Source organism: Erpetoichthys calabaricus, chromosome 17 (genome assembly GCF_900747795.2).
Source record: "Erpetoichthys calabaricus chromosome 17, fErpCal1.3, whole genome shotgun sequence".
NCBI lineage: Eukaryota > Metazoa > Chordata > Cladistia > Polypteriformes > Polypteridae > Erpetoichthys > Erpetoichthys calabaricus.
Window position 1 is genome coordinate 90,418,646 of NC_041410.2, and position 14,372 is coordinate 90,433,017.

General features: G+C 43.8%; 1 protein-coding gene across 2 annotated transcripts in view; it reads right to left on the reverse strand.

Moving 5' to 3' along the window:
- The window catches only part of il16 (interleukin 16), a 116,142-nt gene that overhangs the window by 80,271 nt on the left and 21,499 nt on the right, over window positions 1–14,372 (reverse strand). For both annotated transcript variants that reach the window (XM_051920414.1, XM_051920413.1), the window contains exon 2: window positions 8,077–8,456. In XM_051920414.1, the coding sequence (XP_051776374.1) occupies window positions 8,077–8,403 (327 nt within the window). In that variant the 5' untranslated portion in view covers window positions 8,404–8,456. The remainder of the gene's footprint in view (window positions 1–8,076; window positions 8,457–14,372) is intronic.

Consider the following 14,372-nt stretch of genomic DNA (forward strand, 5'->3'; position numbering starts at 1 on the left):
CGTGCGCATGTATTGTTGTTTCTTCCTTCTTTGTATTATTATTTTATATTTTTATATAAAAATTTTTTTATTATTATTTTTTTTTTCTTATATAATATGCTACTGTGGCTGTCCGTTTGTCTGTCCAGGATTTTAAATCACCTGTAGCTCGTAGACCGTTGACATTTGGTACACATATACTACGTGACGTCTACTATCCGCTTTCGGGGTGATGATTTTTATTCCTTTTTTTATTTTTATTTTATTTTATTGTAGAATCAACTCCCAGGAGTGTGTAGCAGGGCGGCCATGAGGCGCATGCGTACAGGCGTCGTTCTCATTAATATCACCATCACCGTCACTTCCCCTACCTCTTCATATCTTAAGTCATTCCTGAGGCAGATTGAAGGCCAGCTTAAGTGTAAAATTAAAGAAAAACGTTCTAAGTAAGTGCAACACAAACACTGACTTAATCAGTTTTAATGGTAAAAGATGCCGACGGAAGAAGAGAAGCAGTGGGCCGCTAGGGTGGAGAAAAGAACAGCTGCTCAGAAAGCAGCAAGCACATCAACCTGTGAGCCAACGAATGGTAAACGTACAGAGAAAGAGAATGAAAACTAGGAACACTCAAGTCAAGTGTCTTCACTTCACGTTATCGTGCAGTGCGCCGTTACTGGTATTTTATATTGTTTGCAAATAATTTGTTTGTGTCGTTGTGTTACGTGTCTCTGATTGTGAAAGTTGGGTGTGCTCCTGCGGTCCAGGAAATAAACTAAATTAAATCACCATTTTAGGTTGGTGTTAATCTGAGGGTCTTGCAACTGTTACTCATACCTCAAAATTAAATGATTGTATCGAGGAATTAGTCACGTGATCCGTATCTACTAATTAGGACGTTTCCAGTCATGCCGGATGTCTGCTGTACCAAACTGTTATTTGCCATAATCAATTTTGAGGTTGCAGAGCCTTTTCCATTTTTGAGTCCCGCATTTCTATGGGCGTGGTCTCCGGGGTCATGACCTCGCTCATCAGGAGATGGGATAAAAGGTCGGATCTGAGGATAAATCGTTCAAAACGTTTATTGAAATCACTTTGTGATTAATTTTTGTGTCTTGCCTGAATTTTGACTGGATTTTTGCTTCTTGTCCGGGTTTTAGTTGCATCGTTTATTTTATTTTGGTTTGTTTTCCCTTTTGCATGCATCTCCCAGTTACACTCAAGGAATTATTTATCTGTGTTCCTGCTGAGTCAGGATGTTGTTGTTCTAGTTATTGTGCATCAAATTGAATACTATGTAAGCATTCAGGCATTCATGTCAGTGAAATAAGATTTTGTCCTTCAAAAATTGCACTTTGGAGATTGTGGTGTTGCACGTTACGGGTCCATATCGTGGCAGTGTGCTGGTTTTTAGTTAGAAATGCTAAGCTCAGGCTCCCGGTGAGTGTAGGTGAACGTGGTGCGAGTGTGAACGAGCGACCCTGAGGTGTTGATGGGGAGATTCACTGGATTTGCAGTTACGTGCAGACGCGTGCAGTTCAGCCGCTTTCCTCGCTAGTGCTCCGGGATTACATCAGCAGCTTAAGGAGAATTGGAGCCCGAGTAAGATGGAGAGGGAAGATCGACAACGAACGGAAGATGAAAAGAGAGAAAAAATAATGAAGGTTTCTTTTTGTATGCCCTCTTTGCGGTTTCCTCTGTGTGGGTGGGCACCTCGTGTGGGGTGAGTTTATGCCTTGCGCTTTTTACTGCCAGGATAGTTTCTGCTCTTGTGATCCTGGAATAATGTAAGCAGGTTACAGGAGAGAAAAGCAACGCCATTGATCTAGTAAAGCATGGTTTGGTTCTTATGTAAAATACATTAAAGAGTAGCAAGTCAAAAAAAGAAAAATGAAATACTTATTTGTACAGCTGCTGTTTTTTTTTACATTTTGCAGAGACGGCCCCATGTTTTCTATACATGAGTGGCTAACGCTTGGGCAGCAGGTTCTATCCAACAGATTCCTTGTCCTTTCACGCCCTGTTCATTGTGACTCAGCTTCTGCTCCATTTGCACTTTCCATGGCACCGACCACTGTTTTTCCAGGCGTAAGATCAAAGAGCTATGACTCCAATGCCAGGCTTCGAGCAGTGCCAGTGTAAATGAATGACATGTCATCAGAAATCTTCAGTTGACTTGTTACACGGATCTGCATTGTACTCCATCACACCAAAGTCTTAATGAGAGAAATGAATGAGCCTGCTACCTGCACCGATCAGCCCCGACATTCCAGTGATGTGAGTCACGTTGATGATCTTGGTTCAATGGAGCCTGTCAAAGGGTGGGATGTCTAATGGAGCAGAGGAACACTCAGATCTTGACGGTGATGTGTTGGATGCAGGAAAAATGGGCAAGAGTGACTTTAACAAGGGCCAAATTGTGACGGCTAGACGACCGGGTCAGGTCTTGTTGAGTGTTCACAGCAGGCAGTGATTAGGATCTGCCAAAAAGTGGTCTAAGGAAGGAAAACATATTGGGTTATGGGTGCCTGAGGGTCTTTGATGTGCCTGGGGAGCAAAGGTTAGCCTAACTGGTGTAATCCCACAGGAGAGCTACTGTAGTACAGATTGCTAAAAAATCTTAGTGCTGGCTATGAGAGAGAAGATAGATGGTATAGTAGGCAAGATTAAAAATTTCAATAGATTAACAAGAAAAGCATTTTTTATGATAGATAGATAGATAGATAGATAGATAGATAGATAGATAGATAGATAGATAGATAGTGTAGTAGGCAAGATTAAAAATTTCATTAGATTAACAAGAAAAGCATTTTTTAAGATAGATAGATAGATAGATAGATAGATTAGTACAACATTTCTCAACCTTTAAGTATTTGCAACCCAAGTAACAGTTTTAATTGCGCCCCCCCCCCCCAACGTTTTTTTTAATACCAATTTGTTCTTTTTTAATTAATGATATACCATAGATGCATATTTTATCATACCTACTTAACTTTTATTATCTAACTCTATATTCATTTTCTAGTATCAGAATGTAGTTTAAGTTAATTTGTTTTGGTTTCAGTAGATGTATTTTTCATATTTTTGATTCTTGTTTTCTTTTTTTCCCATCTTCACGCCCCCCTTTTTGTTACTTCGTGCCCCCCTAGGGGGGCCCGCCCCACAAATTGAGAACCACTGGCTTAGTAGGCAAAATTTAAAAATTTAGCTAAATTGACAAGAATGACATTTTATGATAGATAGATAGATAGATAGATAGATAGATAGATAGATAGATAGATAGATAGATAGATAGATAGATAGATAGATAGATAGATAGATAGATAGATAGATAGAAAAGCACTATATAATAGATAGATAGTGTAGTAGGCAAGATTAAAAATTCAGATAAATTTACAAGAAAGATAGATAGATAGAAAGGCACTATATATCAGATAAACATAGAAATTAAGTGAAAGGCACTGTAATAGATAACAAATGGCACTTTATTCTATAGATAGTGAAAGGCACTATATTATATAAAGATGGATGTGAAAGGCATTATATAATAGAAAGACAGACAGATGGAGTAAGTGAAAAGCACTTTAATGGATAGATAGATAAGGACACAGCAGGTGTGAAAGGTGTTTTGTAGTATAGTAGATATTATTATATAACGTAAACGGTCCTAAAATCTCCCAGAAATAACCTGATACTAAAAAGGCTGCTGGTTTGAAGACGCCATTGCGTCACTGGAATTTCCTATTAGATCTGCAGCAAAGTGTTCTGCCCAACAGGCTCCTGAACAAAACCTTCTTTGTGTAGACCGTGGGGTTTCAGATTCTTGTGCAGCTGGAAGCAGAAGCACTTCTGGTCCACATTATACAGCACATGGAAAAGCTAAGAGTTATTTTTCTGTTTACTGGGAAAAGGTAACGTTATCATAAATGTTCATGCATTATTCCCCTTTGATTTCTGGATTAAATTGTGGTGACATATTAAGAGGTTCATAAATATAACACATTACAGGAGTGTGTCACTCTTTATGGTGCTTTAGAATTTTGCTCTCTGTTTAAAAATTCTCCTTCAAACTCTCCTGGTCAGTTTTTTTTTCTTTCCATCCTCTAACTTGAGTAATACATTCAGAGCCATGGAGACCTGCCGTCCATCCTGGTTCCAGGCAGGACCTAACCACGCTCACGACACTAGTCTGTTACATTCATTAATCCTGTATAAACCCACACCTTGAAAATTCCTCTATCCATCCATCCATCCATCCATCCATCCATCCATCCACCAAACCCACTTACCCAGAGAAGGGTTGTGGGGCAGCTGGAGCCTATCTCAGCAAACATCAGACACAAGGCAGGAACAATCCCTGGGCAGGGCCGGCCCATCACAGAGTGAATGATAATACACACACACACACACGCGTGCGCACGCACAAACACAGACAGCAGGGGCCAGTTTTGCACCACCAATCCGTCTGACGGACATGCCTTGGGACTGAGAGAACAAACCCACACAGACACAGGGAGAACAGGCAAACTCCATGCTGGGAGCGCCCGGGACTTGAACCCTGGTCTCCTTATTACAAGGCACACAGCGCCAGCACTTCACTTCACTTCACACACATACACACACATCTTTGGAATTTGCAAGGATGCAGAAAAATGTCCCAACGCCACATAAATGTGCAGGTTTTGAGCCCAGGAGGCAACAAGGTTAACCTCTGTGCCTCCATGCTCCCCTATGTGTATACGCTTTGTTTCACATTTATACTGGTTATATTGCTGCTGATTTGAAATTGGGTGAGTGAGTCTGTGAAACAGAAAGCTTTTCTTTTTTCAGTATTATTTATTTTCAGGATTATTGCTATTTTAGCCTTTGATATTGTATTACTTATAAAATCTGATACTTTAAATGGATTGCAAACTGATTTATATATTAACATTCCTATATGCATTTTATGCGGATTCTAGGTATATATGTTTCGTTTAATGAATTTTATAATTCTATAATTCTAATACGCCAAATAAAACCAGCAATTTAGTGTACAAGTAGATGTGTGGCGCAGTGGTAGTGCTTGGGTTCGAGTGTCTAGTGCTTTCTGCATGGAGTTTGCATGTTCTCCCTGTGTGTGTTTGGATTTCCTCCTGGTGCTCCTGTTTCCTTCCAGAGATATGCCAGTCCGGTGGATTGGCAATGCCTGATGAGTGTGTGTGTGTGTGTGTGTGCGTATGATGGACTGGTGCCCGTCCTGCTTTGCACCCAATGCTTGATGAGATAGGCTGCAGTTTCCCCAGAACCCTACCCTGTGTTATGTTACAGCCAGGGTTTGCTCCCCGTCATATGTCCATCGTCCTTTTTTGTGCCTTCCTAGTTTATCTTAAATTATTTTTCCTGTGTTTATATTAATTATGCATTTTCTGTTAATATCATTCTGTTTGTGTATTATTTAGTATCTATGCACTGTACTAAGTTCCTTTGTGTTCTCTGTGTGTTGTGGGTGGAGCTTCAAAAGGCGTGACCACCCTGATGTCACTGCCGAAGGCCCGCCCCCCCCCTAGCCTTTATGTTTCATGAACTGAGAGCAGGCCCTTCAGAGGCTCATGGTCGTTTGGAGTCTGCTGTGTTCACTCTGAGGATTGACTCTTGATTTTTCGCTCTTGTTTTACGGATTTGGATTTGCTCACACTGCATTGCCGGCTGCCTTTCTTGCTCTTTTTTTTTGTTTATCTTGTTTTTCATCTTTCGGCTGCTCCCAGTAGGGGTCACCACAGCAGGTCATCTTCTTCCATATCTTTCTGTCCTCGTCATCTTGCTCTGTCACACCCATCACCTGCATGTCCTCTCTCACCACATCCATAAACCTTCTCTTAGGCCTTCCTCTTCTCCTCTTACCTGGCAGCTCTATCCTTAGTATCCTTCTCCCAGTATACCCAGCATCTCTCCTCTGCACATGTCCAAACTAACACAATCTCACCTCTCTGACTTGGTCTCCCAACCGTCCCACTTGAGCTGACCCTCTAATGTCCTCATTTCTAATCCTGTCCATCCTCGTCACACCCAATGCAAATCTTAAAATCTTTAGCTCTGCCACCTCCAGCTCTGCCTCCTGCTTTCTGGACAGTGCCAGCTTCTCCAACCCATATAACATAGCTGCTCTCGCTACCATCAGACAACAATACTGAGTCTATTGCTTATATAAATTCTTATTTTATAAAGATTTCTAGTGGATTTGATTCTCAAGCCAAACGTTTATTTTCTACCTTTTTTCTTTCAATTGTGGGGAACTTTGATGCATTTTGGTACATCTTGAAATTTAAAAACCTACTCCCCATGTTTGGTAGCCTGGACTGACCTGAAGCCTGCCACCTGTGGAGTAGGCAAGTCAGGCTGCCTTTGGTGAAGCATTTCTGGGCAGGCCTCGTAGGGCCCTGGCCTGTTTTATGGGTGTGTCTGGAAGCCTTTCACCATTTTGCCATTTTGTCTGCTGCTCCAGGATAAGTGGGTTTGGAAAACGGATGATGTTTGGTAATGAAAAACAAGCCATTTGAAAAATAAATGTTTGAACTGCTGATACAGAACAATGAATTTAGCATTTCCATCCATCCATTATCCAACCCGCTATATCCTAACTACAGGGTCACGGGGGTCTGCTGGAGCCAATTCCAGCCAACACAGGGCGCAAGGCAGGAAACAAATCCCGGGCAGGGAGCCAGCCCGCCGCAGGGTGAATTTAGCATTTTGAACTTTAAAAGCCTTTTTCTCCTCATTATGGGCCTGGTCAGGACGAATGAAGCCTGCAGGCAGTAGTTGGGTCTGGCTGATATGGGGTAAGGTAACTTTGGTAGGCAAGTGCTTAGATGGATTATTTTGGAGGCCGCAACCCCCTTTTTTATGTTATGTTCTTGACTCCTAATCATGGCCCATCTTATATATAAACGTCTACGCGTGGAAGTGTGTGTGTGTCTGTCCAGCCCAGAAGTGAGAGGTAGAGTCGGGGTAAGGGCTCAACCTCCGAGGAAACAGAAACCCGAAGTGAGGTGAGCATGTCAGCAAAACGAAACCTCAGAAGAAAGACAAAGTCGCTTAGCCGCTAACATTGGCAAAACGGTATCCCTTTTACTTTTCCTCCTGCCGCTAATACAGAAGTGAGTCAAGCACGTCGGCAAAATGAAATCCTACAAAGAAAGACAAAGTCGCTTAGCCACTAATACACAAATAATGCGAGCACGTCGGCAAAACGAAACTTCCTAGGAAAGAGAGACGCCCAGAGTAGTTCCTTTCAATTACCTGACATCTCTACATTTTAATTTTTTTTCTGATGATTTCAATAGTTTCTAGGACCCCGGACTTTTTACAGCACGGGCTTACACAGCTAGTGTTGTATAATGGTCACATAATTGTCCGAGGTTGCGGATTTATCAAACAAAACCGACACTGATCTCAAAGTTCCATCATGATTTCTGGTTTCCCTGAATCTTTTCCTTCAGTTCAGAGTGCAGTCTTATGTTTTTGTCACTTATGTACTTCTGGTTATGCTTTGCTTCGTCTCCTATTTATCTCCTGGTCCTTCCGTTTGCCCTCGTGGCCTTAGAGAAGAGCTGTTTCCTTTAACGCAAATGGATAAGCATCGCTACCTGAGTCTGTGGCCCCGGTTTGACAGCAAGACATGAAATGATGAGAGATGGGTCCTTGGGCGATTTTGCACTGGTGACATTTATGTTTTGTTATGTCACGTATTGTTGTGTTATTTTAAAAGTTTATATATATAAATGTGTACATTATAAAGGAGCTCATTCTTTTGCAGACACTACGGTAATTCTTCTAGTTTAGCTCCATATCCCCAGAGGGAATGCCAGTGAAAAGATCTCGTCCTCATTGTTCAACTCCCCAGCACAACCTTTGAATTCTCGTACACGTGTATGGAGAAGCTTTGACATTGCTGCCGTCAGATGTTTTAGGTATATTACTATATCTCTAACTGTAATAAATATTTTAATGCCTTATAATAGCACATTCATTTAAGAATTCCACAATACATTGACTTCATAGCAGGATATTCTTTCTCCGCTTTAGGCTAATTACAGTAAAATGCGTCAGCCCTCACCTTACCTTAAATGAAAATGTTCTCCTTCCGTTCTTCGTCGCATCCTGTGAAGCTTTTTGCTCTCCAGAGTAGGTGCCGCTCAGGCTCTGCACGTTGCTGCCCTGTATCGTCTCCTCTTTCCCCCGGACTTGGTCACTTTCCGAGCACTCCGTGTATTTTTCCTCCAGGCTTGAGCCCTCGTCGCTGTTTCGTGAATGGCACAAGATTAACGACCTGGAAATGACCCCGAGCTTTCTTGGCTGCCGGTTGCATCTGCCGGAGGAGCTTCGCCTCTCCATCTTCCTTGCCCCTCCATTAGTTCTGTTCTTGTGGTTCCTGTACTTGGGAGGCATTTCTCCTGATGTATTTCCATTTACCTTTTGCCAGCTAATGGAAATGGGATGCTCTGCAGAGCAATTACAAAATTCAGTGAGGGATCTCGTCTCAAGAGTAGATTAAGAGACTAGATAATTGCTCATACATGCATATATAAATAAATATATATTTTTTTTTAATGAAAAAGCATGTATTACTGCATGCTATTGAAATTATCTTGGTCTGGAAGTTTTACACCAGCCATATCCTGGAAATTAGTGACAAGCACTTTTTAATAGTTTCCCAACTAAACATTCCACCTGTTAAATAACAAATGAACCCTTTTGAACCCAATTGACCAATAAAGTATTACAGGGAAAAAGACAGGAACCAGTCCTGACGAGGATGCCAGTCCTTTGCTGGGGCACAAACCCTCTCATAACCGCTCTCACTCTTCTTCATATTAACGTAACGTGTGCCGTGCCTATGAAGAATATTCACTCCATGGGACGTTTTCACATTTTACTGTTAAACCAGCTGTACTAAGACAGGATGAAATCTAAATAATCAACAGAGTCCTCAAGATTAACTTTTGCTGTGCACCGTCTGTTGGAATGCATTTTGTAATGAAATGCTTTGTGTTTTTTCATTCCAACAGATGGCGCATCGCCATCTGCTGTTGGCACACAGATGGTAGGCTCGGAATTTGGTGCCAATGACATCAGCACATGTTTCCCAACCTGCCTCGTGTCGACAGTCTAGGCTAGTGGTGACGGCGTAGTGGTGGGACTGTTAATGCCAATGAATCGTCGCTTGAATGCTCCGGCCTATTTGAGAATTGTTGCTGCTCATTGGTTTTATCAATACCATGGACAGCCAGAAGGACAAAGACATCTATCATGTGTGAAGGAAACCCGGGCATCAGCCAGCCCAAACACCAACACACAAGCACAGTCCCGGGTTCAAATAAAGGTTGGTGTATTATACCACACTCCTTTATAAGTTACAAAAAAGCACAAAACACAAATTTTTTTCTCCCCTTACTCTAATTTCTCTCACCACCATGCTGCCCTCCTCCAATCAAGTGTTGCCTGTCTACCTCCCAGCTCCGACTCGCCTGGATAAGGGAGTGCAGACCCGGGGGTACTTCTGGTGCCAGGGCGATCGCCCGATCGAGGTACTTCTGGGTCACACTGAAGTCCATCACAGTAGGGAGCTTGTCTCCCTGCAGTGCCCTCTTGTGGTACCACCGTGATCCCAGCAGGGCTGCCCTGCCAGAACTACATTTCCCAGCATGCCCTGCTCACTTCCCACTGGGTGTCGATAACAAGGGCTGCTGCCATCTAGCATGCTGGAGGAATAAAAAAAAAAAAAAAACAGTAATATCTTTTCTATTTAATGGGCTGTCTGTCCACCCTTTCTGGTCCTTCCTTCCAGGTCTGCTCCCTCTCATGGCTGGGATGCCCATCCAGCTCATGTGGCATCTACACATGGAACAGATCAAGCCAGCAAAGCATGGATTACAAAGCTATGGCTCGTCTACTTTGGACATACAATCAGAAGACAACAGTCAAAGATATCACGATTGGCGGAACAGAGGGAACAAGGCGGTGAGGAAGGCCAGCAATGCGATGGCTTGACACCATTACAGCAACAACAAGGAGGACTTTGGCCAAACTTAATCAACTAGCAGAAGGCCGAGCTTCCTACAGATCGTTTATCCATCAAGTCGCTATGGTTCAGGATAAAACCGATGGCCTTTAACTACTGCTGCCCATGTGTATCCCCTGATGGACACAATTTACCCATCTTCTAATGGCTGCTCCCAGCATGATAATGCACCAAGTCGCTGCTTTGTCTTGGTAGAGCTCTCTATCACTCTACTTTCCCCTTTTGTATTCTTTAATGCGTGGCCTTTAGTAGAATGCCTCCAATCTCACAGACTTACCACTGTTTATAAGGTATTGTATTTTAACCCTTAAACTGCCACATACTTGGGGGGTGGGGGGCGGGCGAGGTAATGCACCCCTGGACGCCAAATACTTTTTTGCTGCACTTTTTAAGGAAGTGCCACAATTCACCAAGAAAAAGTGAAATTTTAACGGAACCCATATTTTTTTTCATGCAAAGAGCATCACAAGTACTGCAACACTGAACATTTTACTCACTGCCAATATAATAACTACTAGCCAACCCGCGGCCGCATAATCACGCTGCTTTTTTAATGATTTTTACGCACAGGGAAAAAAATGAACATTTGAAAAATCCGTAATTTAATAAACACCAAGAAAATTAACATTGCAACAATGCACGCTACGAACCAACATACAATCATCGTTCAGGACGCACTGCCTGCTCATGTGCCCACCCCCAATGCTTTTGTCTTTGTTACAGTCCACATGCACCTCTGGGCCACGTTGTCTTTTCATTGTTCTTTGTGGTTCCGGCTGCTTTTCTGTATATAATCCACCAAGTCACCCGACCATGGTAGTAGTGGGGGGGGGGGGGTGTGTGTGTACAAAGGGCAGGGACGTAATCAGTGCAAGCGTATGACCCGCACTTATTATTTAGTAACTAGCAGTAGGGAGTCTCATTTGTTTTTGGAATTAACCAGAAAAATTGCTCCACCAACTAAGAACGGCCATGCACCACCACCCAGAGAATCGAGAAAGAGCTATCAATCTGTCAATCCTCTCCATGTCCGGGCCGGGTGAGGTTTCAAATTAAGAGAGCTTGGGTGGACGCGTGCCGGGGAATAATTAGTATCTATATATCTTCTTAGATATAAAAAGCGTCTGATGCAGTGTTTGGTGAATTGTTGCAGTTTGTGAGTTAGCAGTTGTGATGGTTTTACACTCCAGTACATTGCGGTGAACGCTGCTAACAGTGAGGCAGGCGGGCGGGTGGGCAGGCGTTCTCGTCCCATGCTCTTAGAGTTGGTGGCCGTGTCTCTCTAGCGGTTCGAGTTGTTGGGCGGTGCTCTGTCGTTTGTATCCCATGGTTGGACGACTTGGTGGATTATATATAGAAATGCAGCCGAAACCGAAAAGAATAATGAAAAGTCAACATGGCTCAGTGGTGCATGTGGACTGTAGCAGAGACGAAAGCGAGTTGGTCAGTTGTTGTTGTGAGCAGGCACCGTGAATGCCTTGAGAGCATGGGTGGACTGAGAGTCAACGTGAGTTGACTGACATTGCTATTTTTTGCGTATCCCATGGTTGTCTTCCGGCAGTGTGAATGCCTCGAGAGACAGGGCGTCCTTGTTTGGTGAGTTGTTGCAGTTTGTGAGTGCATACAGCAATTCACATCCGCGACAAACATGATTTTTCTTAGGTGGTCCTGTCGCGTCCACCCTCGCACTCGAAGTATACACACTGCCTGGTCATGTGCCCACTCGCAAGAGCAACTGACAGAGACCTGCCCACCAACTCTAAGACCATGGGATACCCCTCGCAAACTGTTTTACACGCTGCATACAGCGATTCACATCTGCGACAAACATACCTCTTCTTAGATGGTTCTGCCGCGTCCACCCTTGTTCTCGAAGCATACACACCGCCTGGTCATGTGCCCACTCGCAAGAGCAACTCACGGAGACCCGCCCACCAACTCTAAGACCATGGCGTGTAAAACAGTTTGCGATGGTGGACGCGGTCGTGCGTCATAACCGAAAAGAATAATGAAAAGTCAACGTGGCTCAGAGGTGCATGTGGAGTGTAGCAGAGATGAATGTGAATGACGCCCTGTGTTGTGAGTTGCTGCTTCCGAGTTGGTGGGCGTGGCTCAGCGAGTTATCGTCGTATCCAATAACGCCGTGTTTTGCGAGTTTCCTGTGTTTGAGTTGGTGGGCATGGCTCTGCGAGTTGTCATCGTATCCAATAACGCCGTGTTTTGTGAGTTGCTGCGTCCGAGTTGGTGGCCGTGGCTCGGCAAGTTGTCATCGTATCCAATGGTCTTAGAGTTGGTGGGCGTGGCTCCGTCCTGCGTGCTCCATGGGTGTCTTGCTTGCGCTGGCGGCGGCTTAGTGAATTATATATATAGATCATTATATGAACAAGGTGCAACTGATGCCATTGATGAAATTCAGTAAATCATCGACTGTGCCAACTGCGCTTGAACTGGCTGCACGCGAGCACACAGAGGCCACTGCTGATGCTTGCAGGCCAGCCTAGTGCAGTGGCTGAATCCCAGGGACAGTGATGTTGATTCGCTAGGGGGTGCCAGTGGTCACGAGCTGGCTGCTCAATGAATATACGGCACTGACTGGTCAGCTCCTGTGTGCTGGCAAATCGCATTGGGAACCGACTAGAGCCGGCTGCAGTGTTCAACGAATGTACATCGCCAAAGATACTTGGCTCCGGCGTGCTGGCAAATTCCATTGGAAACCGACTATAGCCGGTTCCGGCGATCTAAGGGTTAAAATGTCTCCCCACCATCTAAAAATTCAGACAATTACATAGAGTAAAAGACAAGCAGGAGTTAAGTTACAATTTTAAATTGTGTATTATTGATCATTTTAATCAAATAATAACAATAAGCAAAGTACCGTATATAATAATAATAATAATCCATTACATTTATATAGCGTATATACTCGCGTATAAGTCGGGTCTTAAAACCCGAAAAATCAATCATAAAATCAGAACCCCGACTTATTTGCCCGTTCAAAATTCCATCCACCCATTATCCAACCCGCTATATCCTAACTGCAGGGTCACGTGGGTCTGCTGGAGCCAATCCCAGCCAGCACAGGGCACTAGGCAGGAAACAAACCCTGGGCAGGGCGTCAGCCCACCACAGGGCACACACACACACCCACCCACATACCAAGCAACAATTTAGGATCGCCAAGGCACCTAACCTGCATGTCTTTGGACTGTGGGAGGAAACCCATACAGACACGGGGAGAACATGCAGACTCCAAGCAGCGAGGACCCGGGAAGCGAACCCAGGTCTCCATACTGCGAGGCAGCAGCGCTACCGTGCCGCCCCCGTTCAAAAATCCGACACTTAAATTTTCTTTTTTTTTTCCAATCTCTCATCAGTTTCTCAGACACATCGAATTTTGTTGCAATAGCACAGTTACTGATTTCCTTCACCACTTCAACGACTTTTAATTTAAAACCAGCTTCATATTTTCTTCTGATCGAATGCTCCATCGTAGATAAGGGATGGTCTTACGATAAAGGTGTATGAGGATGTGAGATACAAAAAACACAAAACAGTGCCAACTTCACTTACGAATAGTTCGGGTATCACCGTGTGGTCATGCAGGCACAATAGAGACAGAGATGTTAGAAGGACGTGCTGATACAGCGCATTGCTGCACCCACATAGACAAAAAAGGCCGTGTGCTCGGTGGTGACTCTCTCAGGTGGGCGTTAGCATATCGTAATCTCTTGGACCAATAGCGTGAGTTTTCCGCATTCGACTTATACGACCGACATTGTTAAATACCAGAAATTATACAGTAAAATCAAGCCTTGACTTATCCACTGGAGAACTTAAACGTGAGTATATACGGTAAGTGTGAATATTAGCAACCATACAACCTGATGCATGCTGATGTGGAGCTTGACTTGTAGTTACTTTAAATGTCTCTTGTTTAGTCGTCATTTCTAGCTTTCTTCCAGGCAGGCTGCATGCCTGTCTTAATATGGCACTGCTGAGCTGTGCTTTCTGCTTGTGTTCTTCTCTTCATTGCCCATGGTGTGCGAGTGTGTGTGTGTGAGAGAGAGAGAGAGAGGGGTAAGACAACCGAATTTATTCGCTCTCTGTACGGCCAATGGGTGCGTCGTAGCACAGAATGGCATCTGATTCAAAACAGAACAGCCCACTTTAGACCAATAGAATTCCCCCAGTTACTGGCTTATTTTCACACCTGCGCCCCCCCCCCCTCCCAACCCCAAGCATATGTTGAGCTGGTGCTTGCCAGCCAGGTAGTTTTGGCTTTCCTGGGTTTGTCTATTTGAGAGAGTCACTTGCCAAACTGGTTTGAAGAATTTTT